This window comes from Bemisia tabaci, chromosome 5, assembly GCF_918797505.1.
Source record: "Bemisia tabaci chromosome 5, PGI_BMITA_v3".
In the NCBI taxonomy this organism is placed as follows: Eukaryota; Metazoa; Arthropoda; class Insecta; order Hemiptera; family Aleyrodidae; genus Bemisia; species Bemisia tabaci.
In genome coordinates, this window is record NC_092797.1 from 12,833,221 (window position 1) to 12,859,210 (window position 25,990).

At 41.0% G+C, this 25,990-nt stretch overlaps 1 protein-coding gene across 1 annotated transcript in view; it reads left to right on the top strand.

Moving 5' to 3' along the window:
- Positions 1-6,609: 6,609 nt before the first annotated feature.
- LOC109042214 (cell surface A33 antigen) overlaps positions 6,610-25,990 on the top strand; it is a 345,787-nt gene continuing 326,406 nt past the window's right edge. Inside the window, exon 1 of the mRNA XM_019058850.2 lies at positions 6,610-7,523. Within this exon, the coding sequence (XP_018914395.2) occupies positions 7,385-7,523 (139 nt within the window). The 5' untranslated portion in view covers positions 6,610-7,384. The remainder of the gene's footprint in view (positions 7,524-25,990) is intronic.

The window sequence follows — 25,990 nt, forward strand, 5'->3', positions numbered from 1 at the left end:
CATCCACTCTCGAGTTAAACCCTTTTCTCTTATAGACAGCTGCAACGTTCTCAAAGGCTCGCGAAAAGCAAACATGATCGAAATTGCGAAAAAATGGAGACATGATTCAAAAATCCGAGGGCTGGTGTCATGGACTCGGAGGGCGGGAAACGGAGGGAGCTCTCATTACTCGATCAATCTTCCGCACTTAATGAAGCCGTTGTCTGACGCAAGTGATAAGGACGATCGGCGATCGCCGCTTGATGTAATTTAATTTGTTTCCCGACTCCTCTGTCTCTGTCCCGCCCCCTCCCCCCGGCGGACTCCGGTCCTGTCAGTGCCTTGTGTTTGCTGTCTGATTCAGGATATTTTATTAATTTCTGCGAAATGAACTTTCCGAAGACGAGTGGCTCCGGTGGCCCGGAGAGCCGAGAGACAAAAAGGAAATCGGGGCGCATCTCCCGCACGTGCCGCGTCCTCCGCAAAAGCCACCATTTTTGTCGTCGACGCGGGAATTAAGAATTAAAGAAAGTTAATTAGGAATTAGGAATTAAAGTAGTTAGAATTAGGAAGACTTATAGAATATTATGGTTAAGAATTGGAAAGAATGGTTAAGAATTAGTTAGAATTATAATTAGAATTAGAAATTAAAGAAAGTTATAAGTCACGTACTTTTGATCGAAAAATATTTTCCTTGTTCTTTGTCAAATCGAATACTACATACTAGAAACCAAGAGTTTTAAAATATGATCATTCACTGGGAAAAAAAACACATTGGATCTGGAGTCCAGACTCTTGAAAACATTGACAAGAAAAAGGACTCTTGATTCAGTCAGATTTAAGCTTACGTCAAAAGGAAATTCGCTCAAATTAAGAGGCTTGGTTCTTGATTTAAGGTAGATTCTGATTGAATCCAGAGTATTTTTTCTTGTCGATGTTTTTAAGAGTCTGGACTCTAGATCCAATCGATTCTCTCCAGTGTTCCCTCATTTAGTCATGCAAACTTCAGTGACGCACGGATCAATACAATGCGGCATGCTGATTACGTCACTTTAGTATGTTTTCAATCCTAAAAGCCGGTTTAACAAAACATCGTTTTTGCCTATCATGTATATTCATGTTTCAGGATCCATCGGATATATTTGCTAATTTTTTGACTGCCTTTTTTCTTTAACTAGAGGAGAGAATTTTTTCTTTGATCACTCGGCAAAGGGGGAAAAAATCAGTCCGAAGGGCCCTTTGGGTGAAGTACTTTGAATTGTTTTCCATAAAATCATGAAAATTTCAATTTTTAGAACTCCCAAGAAATTCCTACGCCTAAAGCCAGAAAAAAGTCCAAGAAGACAAACGATACTTTTTTTTGAAAATCCATCCAATAGAAGTAGAGAAAAGTAACTAAGCTTCCGTTGAGCATCATGAGAGACAACTTGTGAGAGCAGATTTGTAATATCGTGATTATAGATCCGCATTTTTTAAGTTTAGATAAGAGAGATTAATTACAGAAGGAAAGAAGGTAGTAGTAGCATAACTACAATACTTTCATGTTTGATACATCCCGTAGCTACTGCGGCCATTTAAAAAGGGAGAAGGTAGAACAAAATAGAGAAGGATAGAGGAAAAATAATAGAATGTATAAAAAGGAGGATGGAAGATTGGACCAGGCCATCAAGAAGAGGAATATGCTGGGTAGGAGGGCAATTGCTATGTTAAATGGAGTCCTTTGGGACCAAAGGATCTCCAAAGAGAACAAAAGGAGGATTTACAACGCGATTGTCAAGAGCATATAGTAACCTACGGGTGTGAAGTATGGCCGATGAAACAGCGGACCCGGGAGGTTTTAGAGGCAACAGAGATGGACTTCTGGCGTAGATCCGCTGGTATTTCCAAAAAGGATCGCGTCAGGAATGAGACGGTACGGGATATCATGGATGCCAAGCAGACCATCGTGCATGACATTATGACAAAACAACTCATCTGGTATGGTCATGTCCAGAGAATGGCAGGAGACAGGTTGCCGAAGAAGGTCCTTGACTGGGTTCCTCCTGGGAGAAGACGCAGAGGGCGCCCAATGAAAGGTTGGAGGGACGGGATTGAAGCAGAAATGTTAAGGTGCTCAATCCCCCAAGATTTGTGGTTTGAAAGAGAGCAGTGGAGGTTAGGAGTCGTAGAGCGCGAGGGAGTGCTGTAAAGCGACTTGTATGTATGTATGTATAAAAAGGAGGAGGAAGAAAGTGATAGTGTTGTAAACCTCTAATTTTAGGTTTTCTCCTTTTAGACCTGCCGCGCTGCTATAGCCGAAGCACTGGATTTAAATCGGCCTGACAACGGTGCGGTAACAGCTAGGAGCCGGCGCGGGGGACGGGGTGGGGCGGGGGCTAAAAAATGAAAAACTATTGTGATTTAATAACAGTGAATGAAGTCGAGTGCCTCCATAAAGCTTGATTTTCTTTATTCTTTCGTCAAGTCGCATCCGGGCTGCAATTTCTGCAAAATAACCCCGTGGCTGTTGCCGCGTCGGGCAGGAAATTTGGCTGTCTCTAGAGTCCCTTTATACTGAGAGTCAAGACAATGTGAATCCATTTCTGATTGGTTCCCGTATTTTAGGCCTTCACAGTGTCATAAGCGGGAATAAAGATTACATTTTCACCGATTGCAAAGATTATTATCTGGAATGGACCAGGGAATTACGGGTTCGGCAAGGAACAAACGGAATGAGAGAAGGAACGGAAAAAGGAATTTGAGAATGGGCCGATCAAAGATTACGAAAAACGTTCAATTTCTGTAATCTTTATTCCCGTTTGTGACTCCATGAGGGGGTGTTGTCTTGACTCTCAGTATATAAAGGGACTCTAGCTGTCTCCAGTTAGGAAGCTGCCGTGCCAAAAGACAACTTGTTTGAAAATTCAGGTGCCATCGTATTTTTTCTGATAAAATACGAAATTAACCGATTCAGCTCAATGCAGAAAGTAGATAGACTTTACTAACCTCAGGTAGTAATTGATTGCCGGAATTTTTGGGTAATTTTACCGACAAAGTTTTACCGGATCATAGGGACTATCGCAGTAAGAGACAACGCGTTTGAAATTTCAGATGCCGTCGTATTTTTTCTGATAAAATACGAAGTTCATTGATTCAGTTCAATACAAAAAGTAGTTAGACTTTACCAACTTCATTCAAAATTAAAGGAAACCGTAACCATGGGCGAATCAAATGACCACGTTCTCGCCTTTGTGAAGCACACAGATGATCACAGCAACTATTTTAACCCTGCAGTAAGGCAATTTTGCGTCATACGTTTTGAAGGCGCGCTGAAACTGCAATGTTCGTTCAACTTTTCTCAATCACTGAAGTAACAAGACCAAGTAAATTCTCGTTCTGACCCATAATATGTTTAGGAAAAAATACAAATCTTTCATTTTCAGTGTTACAAATCCACTAAAAATTCGGTCATTTTTTCGACTTACTAGTTTCCGCCAGTTGAATTTTTTCGGAAAAGTTGTATTCACAATCCAATCGCGTGTTTCCAAAATTATCAAGGTGTAATAATCGTAATTTCTTTTATAAATAAATTATTCGTTCGAAGAAATTTGGCAACGTCTAGAGAATTTTCCGCGGTTCTGTTTCCTCGCCGAAGATCCCCCCCTCCCGCTACTTTCGTTTCAACCACAACTAGTGGCACCCAAGAAACTTTAATCGTTGCTCCCAAGTGTTTAAGCACCACGTAGCTGCCCCACCTCGCCCGCCTGCTCTCTCTGCGCGCCCATAAAAGTTTGGAGAAATGAAAATTCATACTGAATGTATTAAAGTAATAAGCGCATTGGTTGTTATTTTTCGAGTAAATCTCCATGACCTGATCGTTCAAGAAAAAGATTGCCAAGTTTCAAGGAAGATTCCTCTGAGCCAAAAATTTCAGCAAAGAGGTCATTATGGAAGGTAACGGGGCAGCTCTGCCGTGATAGCAAAAAAAGCAGTACTTGTCAAATTTTCGAAATCGAGTTGCCTTCAAAACGTGTCTAAACTCTTTTAAATGAAATCACTGAAATTGCTAAAACAGCGAAATTCATCTTAATTGTATCAAAAAAAGACATACGTATGAGAAAGCTATAAGTGCGCCAAAAATGACGTAGTTTTAGGCAAGACAGCAGTAAGTTACAATATCCCTGCAGAGAGCCAATGAAAACAGTGCTTTTAAGTAAAGTGCCGCCCTCCTCTCCCAATTTCTAACCTGAACATTTGTTTGTTGTGCATCCAAAATGCAACCAAGAATGCTTGCAGGAGATAGCACTTATGGCTGTATTGCCTCACAATAACCTAGCCTGAAAATGAAAAATACCCTTTTTATGTAATTGAAATAAAAGCAGTCGATTTTTAATCACCCAAACGATTTCTAGGAGTCCTTCGGACGATTAGTTGCAATCTGACAAAGAACGGAGGATTCTTTCAATATAATTTTCTGGTCAGAAGCTTCAGAGCCTGTTTTCTCAGAACTTTATTTTTGCTTTTACTGCTCTCTTCGCTATCACGGCAGAGCTGATCGGTTGGAACTTAGAAAGTAGAAAAAGTAGCCAATGTGAGGAAGAAAGAAGAACCTCGCGCCAGGTTTCCGCTCACCGTCTCAGCGCGCCTTCAAATAGCATGACGCAATACAACATTACTCGGGAGTTAAAATAGTTGCGCTACAGCGCCTTGCTCAGAGGACGCGGCTCATTGATACACGCATAGTGTGGCAACGATCCTAACAGACTCTCTTAAGTTTTGAACCATCCAAGAGTTGACGGAAATGAAGTAAGTATTAAAGTCCTTAAGGTGTGGAAATATCGGAGAAATATTCCAACAACCACTCTATAATATGAATACTTCAGTTTTATACTCGTTTTCAGCATTAAAATCCATTCAATCATTACAATTAAGATCGATTTTTTCATTAAAGTAACAAAAATATAACTTTAATCTTCATTATATAACATTTTGAGTTATGAAATTATTTAAGGGGCTTGGAGGACAAGGCGTACAAGTGCAGTTTTTTTGAAAAAAAATTGAGGTATTAATAATTTTAAGTAAAACTAGTCTAAATACACATTCCGTATCAGAGTCAATCCTCAATTAAAATTTTTAAGCATCGGAAAGACAGTTTGAATTTTCTTTCCGCCTTTCTTTCATTTTGAATGTGATTTCGAAACTTCCAACACGTATTTCTCAAAATAGCAAAAACTGCACTTATGCGCCTTGTCCTCCAAGCCCTTCATTTTTACTCTCTTAGAAAACCAATGAGGCAGAAATGCTGAAAATCATCCAGAAATGCATCCATCAGAAATCCAGAAATCATGCATCCAGAATTCAGAAATGCATCCATTTTTTGTTTACTTGGCTTCCCTCGAGAATGCGCCCCCTGTTCTTTCGCGACATTCCATGAGTTTTGCCTTTTACCTTTTAATTCTCTCAAGAGATCAGAGAAAATTTTTGATAGAAACTTTACACGCAGTTTAATATTCTGCTCTGTAGACAATTATTAAAGAGGGATCTGAAATGATTATTTTCGTTGGCTTTCTTACAGTCCAAAAATATATAAAAAAAAAGGAACTGATGCGGCGCAAGAGGCAACAGCTTTGGGAGAAAGCCATTCGATTACCGTTGCGTCAAAGTCATGTAACTCAATCAGATTGCCCCACAATTTTTACTTACCTATATTAAGACTTCATAAAAGACGTGTCATCAAACGTACTTTCACTCAAACCAATCTTAAAACACCATGTTTTAATTTGATGTGGCAACACTGCAGTCAACTTCGTGAAGCGCGAATTTTTTGCGGGGTCGGTCAAGTCACGCAGTGTGATGAAAGAAGTTAATGAGCCGTTTCCTGCCAATACGACCCCCGAAGTCTTGCACCCTTAATAGGAGTTTGGGTCGCGTCAGCTCCTTGCTAAGCATGGCTACTATCAAATGAAGAGGAAACAGCGAGATATATGCGTCAAGGGAGACCTGCCGTTACTTTTGAACGTTTATCAATGGAAGACTCTGATAGTTTCATATCGATGGCTACCGTGCAGAACCACGTATCTTCGTCTGCAACGTTGTGGACTTCCTGTCATACTTTATTTCCTCATTGGAAAAGTAGTCACCTTAATTTCTTGAAAACTTCCTTGATTTCTCTTCTTTATTAGAAGAATACTCGTGGACCCATGGATAATCGTGAATTTTGACAGTCCATTCAGTGGTAGACCGTCGAAATTAATATCCCCATGTTTTACGTAATTTCACCCACGGCCTGGACCGTCTTGCTGAAGTTGCAGAGCCTCCCCAGTGCCAAAAAGTTATCTTAATTATAAGTTTAAGCCTGCGTTTGACATAAGCTGACACTGAATCAATCAAAATTATTCGCAGGGGGTACCTTGCTCGGGGACGAGGGGCCTCTCCCAACTAATTGAGTAAAAAACTAATTTTGTAATTGTTTGCTCTTGTTCCAGGGGTCTCGCCATCAGCCAGCCGGCATCTGTCATTCGTCGCTCCCACGAGACTAATTATTCGAGGCTGCTCCGTCTGCTCAAATCGCGATGGGTCTCCCGTTTTCCGTGTTCAAGGAAACTGAAATCCTGTTTTTAATTCTCTGAAATTCGATACAGCTCGTGGATTCCTTCATTAATTTCGCGAATGAAAGGCCGGAAAAAACGGAAAAAGTATCAAGTTCAAAAATTTCTCGACAGGAATTTCAAAGTCGGAGACTTCACTGTCTATAAATTCTGAACTCATTTCTTTTAACCCTCGATCAATGTACAACGAAACATTGGATTGAATATGTGAGTTGTTAAAAAGGAATCTAAAAAATACTTTTAACCATATTTATAATGATTATACATCAAAAAGAAAACAATTAACTGAAAATAGGTCTCAACCTTAAAACTCAAGCTGTTATTTTACGTAAATCCCTGAGTCCAATAACCGTGCGTTTAATAGTGCTTCCAGTTGTTCGTATGAGTTGTTCTAATTATTTTACAGCTCTAAAACTTATTTTCGATCAACCCGTGTTTTTTATGAGAGCAGCACGAGTATTGATACCTGTCTTCCTTTTGTAATAGTGTTACATATAACATCACATTATAAAACCTCCAATTTTAAACATTGTAGAACCCCTAACAGTTGTCTTACCCAGGCATAATTCACAGAAAATTATACGTGCCGTCGACAAAAATAAGAGAACTTTTAACCCTATTTATAAATTAACGAGTAGTGTGCAGTTTTTATTTTAAAATTACACAATCGGTGAATGATATTTCCCGCGGGAAACTTTCGCGATAAATTCTAGGTGGGCGAAATCATGTTCTACTCGTGGCGTCTGCTGGCCGCGAAGCGTTAAGTGGTCGTTTTTCGGTGCGTGTCGCGTCAATGTTGGACAATCGGGCGTTGAGTGATGAAGGAGGGAACCTGGTTGGTGTCGCAAGTCGCTGGTGGTGAGCAGAAGAGAAAGAGGATGGTCAGCACGCCGCAGTCTCTCTTCGTTTGCTTCAGCTTTTTCCAGCTTCTCACACTCTTGTCCTCAGCAGAATTCGGTGAGTAAAAACAGATGTTCTTCCGATACAATATTGCAAGCAGTTGCGTAGTAAGGAGGGGTGCATGGCAAGGATGGAAGTGCTACACACTGTGATTCAACAGTCTTGCACCCTATAAATTTCATGGATCTTTCTCCGTTTTAGATATGCCCAGCTAAAAATTTTGGAGATCCTATAAATGGTATCCTTTAACCTAAGAGCACTCACAAAATTTCAAGTCTCCATCTCCATGTGCTCAAAAGTTATAGGGGTGTTGCTTAGTCCCAGCGAGGTGCGGAACTTCTGGATCACCCTGTATAGGGAGGTTCGAAACTCCCAATAACCCTGTTTCTCGGTGCCGTTTTTTTTTCTTTTAGACAAATTTCAATTTTGAGCCCCCACCCCCCTCCATCCCTGTGTAAGTAATAGTTGGACGTCATTTTGCAATAAAGAACTAAAATTTCTGACCCATCCGTCAAAATATATTTTTGCATAGAGAAACTAATGGTCTAACGTTGTTTCTGAAATGAACCAGAAATATTAAGCGATCGGTATGAAGCGGGCTGATTATTGAAATTGATACACAAAACGATAGACACGGGATACAAAGGGAACATGGAGTGATCCTGTTGGTTGAAATCGGTGGTTGTTATAGACTAAGGGGGAAAATGATGGACGGGTGCCTTTAGTTACTCTGTTATTTACTTCCTTTATCCAATCCACCCACTTTCACCTATAGGATCGCTCTACTTTCCATGTTTCTTCTTTGTTTATCGCTTAGTCCATCGATTTCAATCATCAGCCTGCAGGTCTACCCTTAAGTTTTCTCTTTTCATCTACTTGTACTTTTTTCCAATCGCTAAAAACCCGTCTTTTACAATTAATCCAACCACGATCAAAGACAGAACACTCGAAAATTAAAGACCGAAAATGCCACGAAAGGAGCTCTTAAGCCTCTGCTGATAAGATGCGGCAAATCCCACATTAATCCGATCCCAAATGCGAAACTGCAAATTTACTGCTCGGAACTGCAGTCGAAAACCCTTCGTAACAAAACAACAGACGTGCAACTCATTCCAAACGGAGCAACCGTCGTTTTCGCGTCTTCGCTTTTTCTCCAGCCACCACGCAGTGGGTTTCCGCCCGACAAAATTAGGCGGGCCTCTCAATGAAGGGGCAAAGAGGGGGGGACGGAAGGAAATCCCCGAGGAGAAAGACCACATCGGAGCATCAAAGTAGTGAGAAGACCGCTACGGCGGGGATAATATATTCGCGCTCTATAAAACTACTTAATACGCGGTGGTTCATACTCGCTGGGAGACTGGAGAGGGTGCATGCTCATTTGCCGCCACATATCATCGTTTATATGAAGGCGGAACTGGGAGCCAGGCAGCTCTGGTATGCACCCCACTTCTGAGGAAAGCTCTCTTCGAGAGACGCTTTAAGGGAGTCGGAATCGCAACGTTGCCAGAAACAACGCTGCGTATAAGGACAATACTGCCATGCTAAGGAAGAACGCCGTATGAACATTCGAGAGTTGCCAAATTTCCTTCGATGAAACGTTTATTTTTGAGGAAAGTTATTAATATTTTTCCTTGGAATTTTCAGAGACTTTGGGTGAAATTGCGAACAAAATTAGCTGAAAAATTGGAAGGAAAATATTCAAAAGTTCACCAGGAAATTTGTGTTTTATCATGGGTAATTTGGCAACGCGTGAAGGTTCATACGGCGTTTTTCCTTAGCACGGCAGAATAGGACGTACTTCTGCCGAACGGAAATATGTGCATTATGACGTGAGCCCTGTTATGCATATTGTCTTATGGATTTCAGGGCTCGTGTCTTATAGCACAATGCTCATAGTTCCGTTTGGCAGAAATACGTCCGATAGATGTTTTGAGCCCGTTCGAGAGATACCTAATACGAGTTTTTCCCGACAGAATACTATCCCACATGAAAACTCGCAAATTTTCATCCTTCATTTTTTCGAGTCGATTTTGACATATCATGAGGAACTCAAAATTGGACGTATTTCTATCAAACAAAACTAGGTGCTGGTGAGAAATAATGAGTGTGCTCTAGAAAGCTGGATAAGAAACAATGTAAAAGCGGGCGTGATTCGTCTTGAAGAATTTGAGAAGCGGGATGTAAAATTCAGCAAACAGAACTATGTGCAAACTGAATGCGGGATATATGAGCCGCGGGCATGGCACGAGAGCGTTGTGGACAAGGCTCATGAGTTAAAGCCGAGGAGCTACGAGGATCCCCGATCGAGGAGTCGCATCCATTTCCGTTGACGTCACTGGCGCTTTATTATTCACATTCACTCTTACGGCCAGAGAACTGACGGGCACACCCCATATTTATCACCTCCACATAAATCTGTTTCATAGAATTACGTCCAATTAAAAAAATGAAGCCTTGTCACACTTGGATTTTCTTGCGCTAGAGCAGTATGTTTGGAAAAAAATATACGAAATTTGTTATAGTTATGGCGTTTTTCCTGTGGATGGCAGAATAGGTCAACTCGTCAACTAGAATACTAAAATGTTAAATAAAACGAGAAAGTAAAAATGTTGTATGTATAAGTACCTATTAAAGCCTAACAGAGCGGAGCGGCCGCGGCGTGCTGCTAGCGCGAGAGACTCACTGGCGCCTACAAACCTAAGGGAATACTTCACGCATTGCGCAATGCTTGAAGTATCCACTTAGGTTTGTAGGCGCCAATGCGCGTTTCGCGCTGGCCGCCCGTCCGCTGTGCGGCGGCGCTTGAAGCAACTATTTCACAACCTACGAATTTGCAACTGTCTTCAGATCGAAGTCTTAGCGCAGTTACGGCAGCAGGGCGTTGAAGGAGGGGGCGAGGACATATGGGGGCAGGGGGGGGGGGGGTCGAGCCGGCGGCTCAAGTGTTCGAAACGGCCGGGCTGCAACATTTAGAGGCCGGCTCGCCCATAAAAAAGACGTATTGCTGATTTATAATTGCGGCTGTTTGTGGCCTGTTTAGCCTCTTGTTTATGAGCCACAAACGTAGCCACCGAACTTCTTCTTATTCCGCCGAGCCTATCCCTTTTCTTGCCGCGGCCCGGCGCCTTTGTTACCCTTCCGGAATATTGAATCTAATGTGCGACCCCGCGCGATAATCTCCTCGTAGGAGTCTCGGCAGTTCCGTTCATATTTTGCGCTGTGATTGTAAGAAAGCATTAAGATTAATTTCCGGTCTCTCATGTGCATGCTGTTGCCAAGCTCCGTTTCAAGATGCACTGGAATGTGTTGCGACATACTTCGACCCAGGGTGACATGAAATTTATGAAATATTATAAACTTGCGTGAAATTTTTCTCGGAATATCGTAATTTTTCATGAGTATGTAACATATCCATTTCAGGGACGAGGTATGCAAACCGCACTAAAAATAACTAACGACACGTGACGCAAGAAGTCCTATTTTTTTTTTCTAACGCTCTATGTGTGCAAGACATAGAGAGTTGTCCAAACATAATTGGCAGTGCTCGGATAATTAGCCAGCGTGGGCTGATAAATATCTGTCTCGAGTAGGAAAACTGGTGATGTTACTCATATAGCGTCACGGTTAATGTAATGTAGCGTATTACGCCATCATACAAAAGACAAAAATTGAGGGCCGACTTGGTTTTCTCAATGTAGACAACTATGCAACAATATGCAACTATGTGACAACGGATGCAACTATTCGGGCGCTAGAGATGTGCGTGTTGCATACCAGAAAAATTGAAGGAAATCTGACTTTCGAACATTTTTCAGGAAGGAATTTTTATCAAATCAACTGGAGTTCCTTTGAAAACAAAAGAAAAATTGAACTGTAATTGAGTTTATTTTAAAAACAATTTTGGAAGGAACGTTCAACTGACGTTGTATTTTATTCAACTAGAGTTTCTTGGAGTTTTATGAAAATGCACGACATGGGCGACATGTGTCTAATACGTAATGATTGGACCAAGTATCAGAGACGCACCAAGTCGCTTTTCGAAAAATGAAAGGGTTTTGGAGTAGTTTTGGATTCAACTATTTGTAAATGTTTTCAAGTTGTCTCCTGCTGTAAATTTTAAACTGGGAAAAATGTTTTGAATAGGAAAATGGTCGTTAAACTTTGTTTTTAACAGTATTTGGTTTGGAGGATGAAAATTTCAATCCTCTGTTTCTTGGTTCAAACTTGATGCAACTTTGTGCGTTTCTGATAAACTCTGTCCAATAAAAGTCTAAAAAAAGCAAAAAAGAATAGTCAAAACCTCTCAATTTGTCAAAACCTTGAAAGAATTCCTTGCTTCTTACATCGCAAGGGTACAATACAACCCAATTAAAGTATCTGTAGATCCCAAAAGAAACGACTTGCAAGTTAGCTATAGAGCCAGTGCATAGTATCCAACTTCCATTCTGCCATGCTAAGGAAAAACGTCGTATGACCATTCGATAATTTCCAAATTTCCTCCGATAAAATGTTAAATTTCGAGGAATGTTACAAATATTTTCTCTTGAAATTTTCGAATATTTTCAATCTAATCGCAAATAAAATTCTCCGAAAAATTTGAAGAAAAATATTCACGAATTTCCACGAAAATTCATATTTTATCAAAGGAAATTTGGCAAAATCCGAAGGCTCATACGGTGTTCTTTCTTCGCACGGCAGCATCAAACTTGACGCATAGAGATGAAAATCATACGTGTAAGTTATGACAGCAGGTGTGATTCGAAAGGAATGAAATAAAGCCCCCGGCAGAATCCCGAAAAAGGGAACTTGACGCATTGTGAAACTGCGGAGCTTCAATAACGTCAAGTCGGAATTCGCTCTCCGTGCACCGACACGGCGTTTTGTCTCGCAACATTTTCGGGGAGGCCAAAAATAGGACGCGGAAGCGAAAAAGGGCCAAGTTTTGCATCCGGGGACGCCCGAGCAAACACATTAGGGCGGGAGTTGAACCGATGCAACGCTACCGGAGAAAGTTTTCCTTCCCTTCCAAGAACCCCTCCCCCCCTCGGTCCCCCCTCTCGACCGGAGTGAAAATTGCCTAACCTGGAAATATTTTACAGACGCTCTCGAAATCTTCAAGGATGCTTCTGAGCGACGCGTTGCTTGAGTAAAATTAAAGGGACTTGAGTTTATTGACAATGGGAGTAACGGCAGGTCCCCCACTCTGTTGCCGTTGAGGACGATACGTTTTAACCGAATTCAGCGAAGAAGGAGCGAGCTACGTCAGGATACCATGAAGAAAAAATACGTTGTTTTAGCACCTAGGATGTCTAAGGTGTGTCTGGTGATCCCAAGATGTTGCTTTGGCTGCCCACGCAGTTAAATTTACATTCGCAGGATGTGAAAGTTCACCTCAGGGCAGTAAAGTCAGCATCTTTGGATCATCAGGCAAATTCTTGACAATCTAAGTGTTTAAATATCACATCCTTTTTTTTAGTGTTGAAATCGAATAAAGTCAATTGCATTTGCTTTGCACCCTTCCAAAATTTTGCATTTGTAATTTTTTAAAAAAAAGAAAATCCCCCGGCCAGGTCCAGATATTTTCACCATGGAAACTTGTTTTTTCCTCGAAAATGTTGTGCTGGAAAACTGTGTCTCTTTCCGGGCCTCATATACCCGCAAGTCATTTTTTTCTTTCGAGAATGTAGTATACTTCACAGCAATGACAGTCAAAAATGTATAAGTATCAGGTACCGAAAAGCTTTTCAATTCAGGTTTTTCTTTTCCGTGCAAGCATCATTATTTTTTTTCAAAAGAGACAGTGAATTGTGAGTACGAAAATATTCTCAGTCCTGGGAATGGATGACAGTTTTAAGGTGTCTTTAATATGAAATAACTTAAAGTTCTAGAGTATGAATCCAAAATACCATGAACTGAAATAGTGAAAGTTTAGGGATAAGTTTTTTTGTTTTAATTTTTAGCCCAATAGAATCCCGTTAAATAAAAGAAAGAAAGAAACAGTTGACGCATTTTCAGCGACAACCGAAGTTGCATAAGACGCTTTGAATATTCACTCTTTCAACTGCAAATGGTCAAATCCCTCATGTTCATTTCCCAGAAAACTAGCCGCAGCGGAGATTATAAGGAAGATAAACATGTGACGTTAAAATGATTCCCGCGTGAAAGCATTCTTGAAACGCTGAAAGTCGCTCCTTTGACGTAAAGGCGTATCTCAAGCTCCACTTGAGCCCTGTTCTCCGTACAACCCCATGTTTTCCAAGGCTCATGTGGAAAGAGAGATACGCCCTTACGTTAGAGGAACGACGATAAGAAGGCAGCTGTCTTCTCATATCCGACGACTTTCTGCCTCTGCAACTTGAGCACTTTCTTGTTGATCTTTCCCATCTACACAGAATGTGCTTTAACTTCATTTTTCACACGTAGACGATGTTTTTCCCGAATCGTCACTCTCGTTCCCGGTCCATGTGACAACGAGGTATCGTTAAAGGTAAACACTCCTTCAGCGAGTCGTAAGCCCCTCCCCCAGGCTCTTCACACACACGCATGGCACATGACGCAACTCAAACGCTCCTTGAAGAATCCCCTCCCCCCTTTGGAAAACTTACATTATGCCAGGAATCGCAGGGGGGACTCACAACTGAAGTGACGAAATGTTTGTCTCCGAATCTTATTCCGCGTCAGTTAACAGTATGGTGCCTAGGGTGTTAAAAAACCAGAGGTAGACCACTCGATAGGGTATAACTTTAGAGCGAAACTTGGTGGGTCTCCTCATCTGAATTTCACTAGGAGCACGTCAAACATGTCGTTGAAGTCCAATTTTAACTGCTGACTGAATAACAAATCTGTGTTAAAAGTTTACATTAAAATCTGTAAATGTTAGCTTACCACTCACGTAACACCCAAAATCAACGTAAGACAATTTGGACTGCGTTAGGCAGAAAGGAATCAAGCCACATCAGGTTTTGCCAAATTTAATTGGGCAATTTAATTTTCTACATGAAAATGGTTGTGCGGATTTTTTTTTGCAAATTTCAATGAATTTTCCTTACGGTAAGAAGCAAGTTCCTTAAAATTTTCCAAGGAATCAACACAAATGTTCGTTTGTGAATGTTTAAATTACGCAATTAAATTTAGCAATAACTGATTAGGTTCGGTTCCTTTCTGCTAAGAGCGGTCCATTTAGCCATCTAGAACAATCGGATCGTTCTACCAATAATTAACGTTGGATTCAACAGAAAATTACCGCCTACTCTGATTCGCGGTATTTGTATTTTATGAGGAAAATTCAGCTGACTAAAGAAAATTATTCGAGCAGAAAATAATTGCTTTAAAGATATTGCTCTTCGAAAAGCATAGATCCCGGAAGTTGACACAAACTTGCATTTGATTTTTTCATTTTTTCCTGCTTTGAGAAAAAATTGTCAAGAAATAATTGTCTATTTTCTCAAATAGTGTCAGTAATTTTTTGTTTCCCCTATTATAATAGATACAATGAAACTAATCCTTTTCCGATCACTATTTTCATCACACAAATCAGGCTCTAGAAAGCAGAGTGAGATCTCGGAATGAACCATGAAACCTTTGGAAGTGCAGAAGTAATGACTAAAAAACGACACAATCTCATGAGTATGTTTTGCATTAGATTACCAACAAGTGAAACTCCTTATTTTTTTTACCAGGGATGTGATTAGAGGTATCAAAAGGGATCCTTCTTAATATGCATACGCTCCTTAGACGGCTCATCCAGCGTTGTAGCAGAGGTGCCCTAAAGAAGCACGTATTTTGTTTATATGTGCTCTTCGACAAAGGAACAAGTAACTTCAGAGCGCACAAAGAACAATGCTTTGCGTTTGACATTTTTCTGAACCACCTGGCTTACTTCGCGTAGCATGCTGCTTCTTTTGAGCATTTAAAGCTCTTAGAAACAAGGAAGAAGTGACGTTTTTTCCACTGGTGTCATCATTATTTCGCAGGGCTCATCCCTGCGAATAGATAATTTCATGGAACGAAGTAGACCCCTGAAAAACTTTACCATCTCCGCGCCAATCCCTGCAGCTGAGCGCGTTAACCGGATTAAAACGACTCTAAACGGAAAATGTTCAAGTACATCCCTCAGGTAGTGACGCTTCAGCCTCCGTCGCCATGTTGCCACGTCATCAATGTTTACGAATCATCAATAGGACGAGACAGCATCTTTCAGGCGTAGCTTTCGCCAATCTGCAGCTGCGGATCTCGAAATGAGGTACAAAGTGTACGAGAAATAATGTTAGGTTTATGATGAATCGTTCATCCTTGATGATGCTTAATGAAGTGAAATTAAATCGGCAAGAATAAATCTGACATCGATGTTTGCCGTTGGTGTCGTTTTAATTGCACAGACAAACGATGCCTCGTGATGTTCTCATCTTTTCACCATCCATCGTTGTCTAAAAGTGTTGAAAGAAAATGAAGTCAAGAACCCTTCATGACCTTTCTAATTGTGCAGCATTGCGATTATATCAACTTAATACGATTTCGTTGTTACCTACCTACGTTGGGTCCAGTATCATGTTTTTGTTTTCAGTTTGTCGCTTTAATGTTGTTTAGATTCGTCAGATTATTCTCCATAATTTGCGAGAAAACGGAATAAAAGATCCAAAGAGGGTGCCCTAAGGTTGAAAGAAAGTCTAATGAGATCACGGAAATAATTTATTAACTAAAGTTAATTCTACACTACCTGGTGCAAAGAAAACCTGAAGATTCCAAAAGTTGACACCTGTAAGGAGTATTTAAAAGTTTGGAAAAATATGATGTTCTCCAGTGCTGTTTTCAGCTTCATAAATTACTCGTTTCAACAACTTACAACGCAATTTTTCGAACAGATTATGTATTCAGATTTTGACTTTATGTTCTTATGAGTGTTCAAAAGCGTTTGACGTCGGAAATTAAAGAACAATGATCGAAAATTTTGACCATGAATGAACTTCTTCCCTCGATGGCATGAGGTGTAAACTCGCGATGCCTCGCTCATGTATACTTCTAATACTCGCTCAGATTTGGGAAAAAAGTTTAAACAAGGGACCCGAACACGTCCTTCCTATCTTCGGCTGCACTGCTCATAAAGCACTTGAAGCACCTATACAAATGAGAGGAAAGAAAATAAACAGATTATGGAAATAGAGCAAGGAAAAGGACGCGCGTTGATGACGGCGCAGAGATACGACTATTCGTGCTTGATGGATGTCCGTGTTGCGTCTTCAAAATTGAAGGCGCGATGGTGTGAGGCATGGACTCGCAGGTCTCCTTTCTACGCGGCAACAAGAGAGAAGAAAGAAATCTATCTCTCTATCTCTAATCTCTCTAAAACGGAAGAAATCTATGTTGCTCTGATTTGGGAGGAAAGTTACAAAAAGAGGTCCGAATATACATCTCTCCTATGTTTGGCTGTGTTGGCAATCCTTTATCTTCCATCTCAAAGCTCGCATGTATTGCACTGGGGAAAAAAACATATTGGATCTAGAGTCCAGACCCTTGAAAACATTGACAAGAAAAACGACTCTTGATTCAAGCAGATTTAAGCTTAAATCAAAAGGAAATCCGCTCAAATTAAGAGGTATGGTTCTTGATTCAAGCGTAAATCTGATTGAATCAAGAGTATATTTTCTTGTCGATGTTTTGAAGAGTCTGGACTCTAGATCCAATGTGTTTTTTTTTTTTTTTCCAGTGTTGTCCTAATTTTCTGATTCCTTATTTCTTTCATCCACTCTCTGCCTTTATGACAAACCTAGCCTCTCTGTATCGATCTCTCTTCTCTACGGTGCTGAAAACTTAGTTTCATTATAAGGCAGTGTATTTTCACCAATTATCCAACTATATTAACATTCTGCCGTACTGAGGGAAAAAAATCGTATGATGATCGAGAATTGCTTAATTTCTCCGGAAAAAACATGTATTATCGAGGAAAGTTTTCCTTACTTTTCCTCAAAATTTTCAGATATTTCAGATCAAATCGCGGGCACAATTATCCAAAAATTTGGACAAATTTTTTAACAATTTTCCCAGTAAATTTAGTTTTTGATTGAAGGAAATTGGCAACGTCTGGAGCAACTTCTAATAGAGCAAAAACTTAGAATTGCAAGAGGGGAGAATAAATTAGATGTAGAACAAGATATAAGAAATAAATGGAGAGAAATCTGGATAAATGAGAAGGGTAACAAATGGATTAAAACCATATTGAAAAATCTCGATGACTGGATAGATCGCAGGCACGGCTATCCGGACTTCTATATTACCCAGTATATGTCAGGCCATGGGGCCTTTGGAACCTATTTAGAAAAAAGACACATAATAAATTCTCCCCTATGCAAATGTGGCGAGCTCGACACTCCCGATCACACGTTTTTTCTATGTAAATTTAATATAGCCCCTAAGTTAGAATTAGAAAATAAGTTGAACTCTAAAATTAATGCAAATAATTTATTGGAATTAATGTTACAAAATAGAAACAAGTTGGTTTTTGCAATCGCTAGCGATAGCAGTATTCGTCATGGGAACTTTAGCTTCTGGGATATGAAAATTTTAAGGTACAGTTCGTTTGCAGTATCTTCAGAATTGAAGGGGCTATGTAATTTTGTGTCAACATCTCTTTTTTAACATTTTTAATTTTTTTTCTTTGCATACAAGAAAGCTGTTATTTACCAATTATTTATTTTCGTTGGATTATACATGGTTTTCGGAAGTTAACGCATTTAACTTTCAGTTTCGCTTTTTCGGCGTAAAGTATGATATTTTTACTCTACACATATGCCCGAATACGCATCATAAGTGACCTATGTGCCTCCTAAGTTGCCATTTTTTCATTCAAATAGATGTAACTGAAATGTTCGATGTGCACTATACTACTTTCATGTCATTGCTTTATTTATTTTTTGAAAAAAGAAAATACCATCATTAATTTGGGCGAACAGAGAAAATATACATCAATATTTGGGTCAACATCTCCCTGATTATATAACGGATGAATATATTAGTATTTCTGTATCAAAAAACTTAGCTTTTGTCTTCAGAGATACACTGATTCTAGTCCGAGTCAATTTGTTTTATTGAAAAGACAAAAAAACAAAACAAAAAACAAAAAAAACAAAAAAAAACAAAAAAAAAAACAACTGAAATGTTGGACATACTATTTTCATGTCTTTCTATTTGTATCAATAGGTACATCTTGCTGAACTTACGAACGTTGAATGCAAATAAACTTTATTGAAAAAAAGAAAATAACGTCATTAATTTGGGGAAACATGTGGCTGATTATATGAAGGAGGTATATTCCAGTATTTTTGTTTAACATATTAACTCACGAGAAAATGTTCGTACATTTATCATCTAGTATTAATTATTTTTTGATGATTGGTCTAAAACATTCAATACAACCATTAAAAATTAACTCCCATCGCCGGGTATCGAACTCCCGATCACCTATTGCCCGCACCTTATCAAAAATATGGGGCGCCTCAGTCAACTAGGCTATCACGAGATCCGCGGCTTCCGAGAAAAAATAGCATTTAAAAGACTCGGACGATGGGCGGGACTTATCACAAGAGTTGTCCTTGAGCGATTCGCGTCTTCGTAGCTTCTGAGAGAGAAATGAGCTAAGCGCCTTTCTCTGTGAGACATTGTTTGCCTATGCTATCATGTGTCTCAAGGTTCATCTCAGTATGCATTTGCCATCGCGGCAGTAAGCTGAGGCAATATTTCTGTATTCATGGAATAAATCAATCAATCGAGTTCCGATTTTGGCTCATATATCCGTAACGGGTCCTCCAGAGCAGTTTTCCACCTTGCACAATAGTTATAATTTCTTTATTTCTATTTGTAAAATTTGAGGTGGGATAATGGCGGCTTCTCAAGAGCAACGAGGTAGGCGATCTTTTGCACCAACGAACAGAAAACTGATGGCGAAAAATAACCAATCGGAACCTCCCAAAAAAAAGAATTTGCCCAAAATCGGAACTTCGTGGTTCTGCGCAGATTTACCAGTCAGACACGACATCTCAAGGTGGAAAAAAACTCGCTGAAAGCGAATTTTAGCAATCAACACAACTTGACGTAGAGACATGATTGGCTAAAAAATACAACGGTTTTTGATACATCGGAAAATCAACCAAAAATCGAAGACTGGGCGAAACGCTCAAGGTCGCAGAGGCATAGGGAATCCCATAGCGATAGCAACGGAACGATTGTAATATCATGGGGAACTCCGTTCCCATGACAATTACTGGAAACTTGGTTACAAGTATATTAAGGATATATTAGAATCTAAGGCTAAAATCTATAAGTCAGTTGATAATAACAGAAACAACTCAGCACCAAAAACCCCCGATGTAATGCCATCAGGCGGTGCCGGGGCTGCATTAGATTAGTTCTCCATTTCCTAGAATAAGATGTATATAATATGTATCTCTCACTAACATGTCAATGTATTCAAAAAAAAAAAAAGTCTGGAGGCTTATAAGGCGTTTTTCGTTGCACGGCAGTATCACAACCTCTTTTTCTGCGTCGGATTGGAACGAGATCGGCCCGCAAGTATGACGCTCGTGTCTTACGGCGTGGCGCACAATGGATCGACTCAGTAGAAGAAGTCGGGCGAAATCCGATAACTTTAAACGCTTTCAACTCCGTTTTCACAAAACTTTGAAGCTCTATAAGTGATTTCATTGGTTTCCTCGTGAACATTTCTTCAAGAAACACCCCTCAAAGTTTAAAATAAGGCGAAATAAACATAAAAATTTGCAGTTTTAGCCACATATATCATGTCCGACCTCTCTAATAGACTTGATCCACTGTACGGCGCGGCGTGGCGCAGCGTCGTTCCGCCTGGAAACCGCGTCGGTGAACTTTCGCAAAGGACGCGGAGCATCGCGACGCCGCTACGGGGTATCATTCCTTCAAATGAGGCAACTTTTTTCCTACAATAATGCTATTACCATGTTGCTGTTATTACTCCCCCGCCCCCTCGCCCCCCGCGCAAGGGGCCTCCTTTGATCCGTCAACTTTTGAAGTTCTCGCGTTTCTCTCCAATTTGCAGTTGCACTCGACCCGCGAGACCCCGACGCTAAAACAGCGCATTACGCCTTTTAAATCTGTTTATTTCTTCTGCTTTTCTTCTCCCCGGCTCGTAACTTACCTAACGAATCGGATTTTTCGAAAACTTTTTTATGCTCGGTCCCGAGCCGAGTCATAATTGAGGGGAAAGTTGACGTGCTTTTTTTACGATGTCAATCCATAACGCAACTCCTTACTAACGAGACCATATTTTGTTTCATTTTTATGGAACGCCTCGGCCCCTCTGCCAGCTCGGCTCCTTTTTTTCGCTCCAAACCACGGAGTAAGATATAGCTGAAATAGTGGTGTCATTTCACCTAAACCTTGTGATGGTGGTGGGATGGGGGGATAGCAGTGTTGACCCCGGGCTTTGACCTTCACCTTTTACCCAATAGCATGGCTTCGATTGTCATGCGCGGTCTCCGGAGTATATATCGATCACCAAAGTGCGAAACCACGGATTTCGGTCGCGGTGGTTCAAAATATTCGCTTCTATTTGATTTTTTCGAGAGAAACAAGTCTAATGTATAGCTCAAAATTTTAACAGAATAAGCTGCTGATAGAGAAGGAAAATTAAGAACATTTTCATGAAATTCGTTGACTAGTCTTTTAAAGACGAAATAAAATATTGTAGGAAGTGTGCAACGTCGCAAAGGAAGGAGCGCGGTTTTGAACCTTGAGCATCGATATAGAACTCTAAAAGTTTTTTATCCGAACGACTGAATTTTCCTGCCGCACTATAACTAAAACTCAGTTGAGGTAATGACAATTCTTGGTAGCCTCACTGGTATTTTCAAGGATGACTTCAGTTGTTAGCACCAGGTTTCGGTCTCATCACCAGGTTTTTTGGTTCACAAAGCTGGGAAAGGTATTCTTTTTGAACCGAGCTTATTTTTTCCATGTCTATCCTCGTGCGAAAAATTTCCCAATAAAATCGCCAAAATTCCCCCATATTTTTAAATTGCAACCAAGATTTGCACCATAGATTTCTCTCAGAGCTACAGTACCTCGCCAATAACTCATTTTTTTCCCAATAATGTGACTCACCCCTTCCCTTCTTTCTGCTCCCTATATAGACCTTCCGCGAGACTCATTTTCCCGTCATTTATCGGCTCCCCACGAACCACCCCCTCATCCTTCACCACTCACGATAAGTCGCTAGGCAAACCAACTCCACCGGCCGGTGTCGGTGATGAGGGGGGGGGGGGGGGCGTTGTAGAATAGGACCACGCCAACCAATATCTTGATGTCTCTTTACAGCCGTCTCGGGCTGTCGTGCCTCGCGCCTCTCTCCCCCCCCCCCCCCCCCCCCCCCCCGGGCCTCGGCCGCCGGAGCATCCAACCGGGAAAGGGATGCACTCCTCGAGCACGACACAGTGTTTGTTTACTCCTTTCTGTGTCGTCTATCAATATTTGATATGCTCCCCCCGGCCCAGCCCCCCGCCGGCCCGCCATTCTTCTTCTTCACGGAACAATGGTCCGCCCCGGTGTTTTTATTGTCGGAGGAGATCCCCGGTTCCTCCGTCAACAAGCCCTGTGTACCCTCCCGCGGCGTTGCCGCGTCGTGCGCCGGGGGTCCCGGTCCGGGGGTTCCGGGTGAGAGGCCCGGCAGCGCGGCTGTGTACATTCCGGATAATTCCACAAAGAGTCGGGGCGAGTTCGCTTTGACCAACTTCCTGCAGATTTCTCGTCGCCGGGATACCGGGGGGGGGGGGGGGGGTCGAGGCGACGAGGCACCCCGTTAGCGCGATCGAGTTTGCCCCGGTCCAAGGGGTCGCGATCGGGTTCAACTTCGGGGACACATTCGAAATGGTTCTGTCTACTGTCTACTTGTTGAGGCCGCTGTGGAGGCTCGGTTTATCCGATTGTTTAAACGTCGAATCGACGGGTTCGATGTTCGTACTATCGAATTCGGTCTCTGGCTCTTTAGGCGTTGTCGCAGCGCTTGGAGTACCCGTTTAGGGAGGGTTTTATCGTCTCTAATGTTTCATTCCAGGATAACTGTTCTGCTGAGTAGTTGAGTCTATTTTCCTGTCCATGGGACACTTGAGGCCTCTTGTAAATGAACACTTTAACGGCTTAACTATGAGAATTATAAGACTTTTTTTTAATAACAACTTTTGGAAACAGCTCTATACATAGTTGTATAGATAATTTTGGTCTTAAGTCAGGTGAAAATCAATTTTTTCAACGAAATTGGCCCATTTTTTATTTCCTTGAATTTCGGTGAAATAGTGCAATGGAACAGGAGCATAGTCAATACTGCCGTGCTTAGGAAAAACGCCTTAGGAGCTTTCAGATGTTGCCAAAATTTTTAAATATTTTTCTTTTTATTTTTAGAATATTTTGTTCGTTCTTTGATCTAAAGTGTCTGAAAATTTCATGGAAAAATATTCATAACTTTTTTCAAAAATACTCTTTCTGATGATTCCGACTCTTTCGTAAGATGTCCAAACGACATCTTACACTAACAGGTCATTGAGGACGAAACAGTTTAAAATGAGAATCTGCTTGTTACCGCGATACTTCATGGGAATATTGCGTGAAGCGGCGCCAAATATAAACGCCTTCAATGAATTGAGTAGGCACACCGAGTCCATAGGAGGTCGAATAGTGGTATCACGCCCAACAGCACATTTCTTAACAGAACGTACAATCTTTCTCAAATTTTGATTAAAATTAAACATGCTAACTTTGAAAATAACAGCTTTGATTTTGCTCTCACAAAAAATCTTTCAATCAGTGCGGATTATAAAAAAATTTCATTTTTGCTTTTCTGTATCCGCCAAATCACAAGTCCCTTGCAATGATCTATTTCCTAAGCTATCTCGTTGGCATTTACTTAAAGTCAGTATAAAATACCTTTAAATGGAGCTGGGTATGATGAATTTCCCTTTAACACTCCATCGATCATGTTGTACCTCAATGGGGAGAAAAAGGGTTCTCGGATCCGAAGCCAAGACTCTTAAAAAATTTGACTAGAACAAAATTTCTTGATTCAGTCGGATTTTTGCTCGACTCGATAGCCAAGCTTTTGATTTTAGCAGATTTCCTTTTGATTCAAGCAAAAATCCGATTAAATCAAGAGTTTTTTTTCTTGTCGAAGTATTCAAGATTTTGGAGTCTGGACCGAAGAGACTTTTTTAAAACCACACACGGAGAAAAAAACCTCGTGCATGGGACCCGAAGTTTAGGTCTTATGGATCTCTGAAGTTTTCGGATTGAGCATCTGAACACTTTAGGTCTAGATGTCGAGTTTCGGATCACACATCTGAAACTCCAGTTCTTACATCTGAAGTACTTCAGGTGTGAGAACCGAAGTTTTTCGGATGTGAAAACCGAAGTACTTCAGATGTAAGAACTGAAGTTTCAGATGTGTGATCCAAACCTCAGCAGCTGGACCTAAAGTGTTCAGATGCTCAATCTGAGAACTTCAGAGATCCATATGACCTAAACTTCGGGTCCCACGCACGAGGTTTTTTTCTCCGTGCACAACAAGCTTCCCAAAGGAGAGGAGCTGTTTAAGATACCGCCCACAGAGCCTCGCCGCGATGAGAAACTCCCCAAGTGTTACCGGCGCAACTGCTACACAGCACCAAGACACTATATCACAGGTGAAAACGTCCGGACATTTTCAGGTTGCCGGTGTCGGGCGGGGAGTTTTTTGCGATCGCGGGGTCGGCTCAATCAGTACGCGGCCATGATTTCTCGGGTGTTCGCCGGCGAAAAAAAAACACTAGCGATCGGAAAGTTGGAAGATAAATGATTTTCAAGTGTTTCGAGTTGCCCCGCGATCGGCCCCGGGAACCCATTTTTTCTCCGAGTCGCTCCCAAGTTCCCAGCATCCGACCGCACATTCTTGGCGTGACACGCTATTTAGTTAGAGTATCGAGCCAGCGCCATTGATTTATTCCGCCACCCCCGGCGTCGGGGTTGCCGATGTCCGCCGGATATTTGGAATGGAAGGGGATGAATGAAGAGAGGACGATAAGGAAGAGCGGATGGGAGATGCGTTTTAATGAGAAAAATTGGTAAATGAGGAAAAAAAGGAAATAACGAATGAGGATAAGAAGAGGGAAATGATGAATAAGGAAAATGAGAAAGGAGTGAAGAAGAAAAAGTGAGACAGCAAAGATAAATGTGGAAAATGCGAATGTGAGAGATGAGAAGGAATGCACATGGAAATTTTATTTAGATTAAGAAAAATGATGAAGTATGAAGAGGAGGAATGGAAATATACTTAAAAATTACCAAAAATAATATAAATTTCGAAGGAGCCTAATTTTTCATTTGCAATTTGCATTTTCCAACGAAAAATTCAGGAGAAGCAAAAGAGTTTGAACGGCACACTAATTGTTACCTATTTCGCTTTTATTTTTTGAGGTAGGCCAGAACACATCCTCACTGCAGTTGAAGTTAACTTCTCCATAAAACTGAAAATATAACTACTTGAGAAAGTGTGTCCCATGCTCTTTTTACGAACGCTGCTTTGCATAAAATTGTGTTTTCCACTTTCCAGTTTTGAAAGCAGTCTTGTTCATCATGTTTAGTTTCTATGATAGGAAGTTTACTTACGTAGTACTCCTCAGATGCGTAGGAAAAAAAAGGATGTATTTATCCCAACGCCAATTTTGAACGCACCGTATAACAGAAAATATGCAAATTCTTTTGCTGAACATAATACATACAAGGTGAGTTGCGTCCGTCATAAATAGTAAAATAAAAGTTTGCCACACGATATGGCAACATCGCTCTGGAACCGAATCGAGACTTCGTTTCGGGTTCTGAACACCTTCCAGATTGACTGCACGGCGGCGCTGACCCGTTGGGAATCAGGCGCGACCGAAGGGCAAATTTCTCGCCAAAACCATTTTGCGGGGCGGGGAGCGTGGAAAATCAGGTAGACTTGGCAACCTCGTAGGGCTACCGTGATTTCCTTGAATGGTGCAGTCTCTGAATTCCTCTCAGGAATTCCGTCCCCGCATCACGGTGAGTTAAAAGTTGCGTATTTTAATTAGAACAATTCCGTGTTTGGAGAGCTTTTGTGCTTCGAATTAACACGGTCCCTCGCGCCTTTTAAAGAACCCTTGCCGTAAGGAGGTGGTAGAATTCGCATTTTTTCCCGACGGATAGTGGCAAGTTTCCACCTCTAAAAGATGCGAAAAGGGGACCTATAATGTGGTGTCATGCATAAAATATTTTTTACGAACGTTGTCAGTATAATTTAACAGTACGGCTTTGGAAATAGGTAGATCCTTTTAAAGATGTACAACGGGATGTCGCCACAAGAAATGAGACATTTTTAGAATCGGTTCGGCGAGTTTTGCAAAAGGTAAAGTAAGTCTGTGCCTACCTTAAGTTTTGAACAAATCACGCAATTTTCCCACTTTTTTACTCCGTGTTTTCTTTAGAGATAAATCATTGCGATTTCTTGCTGTGGTTAC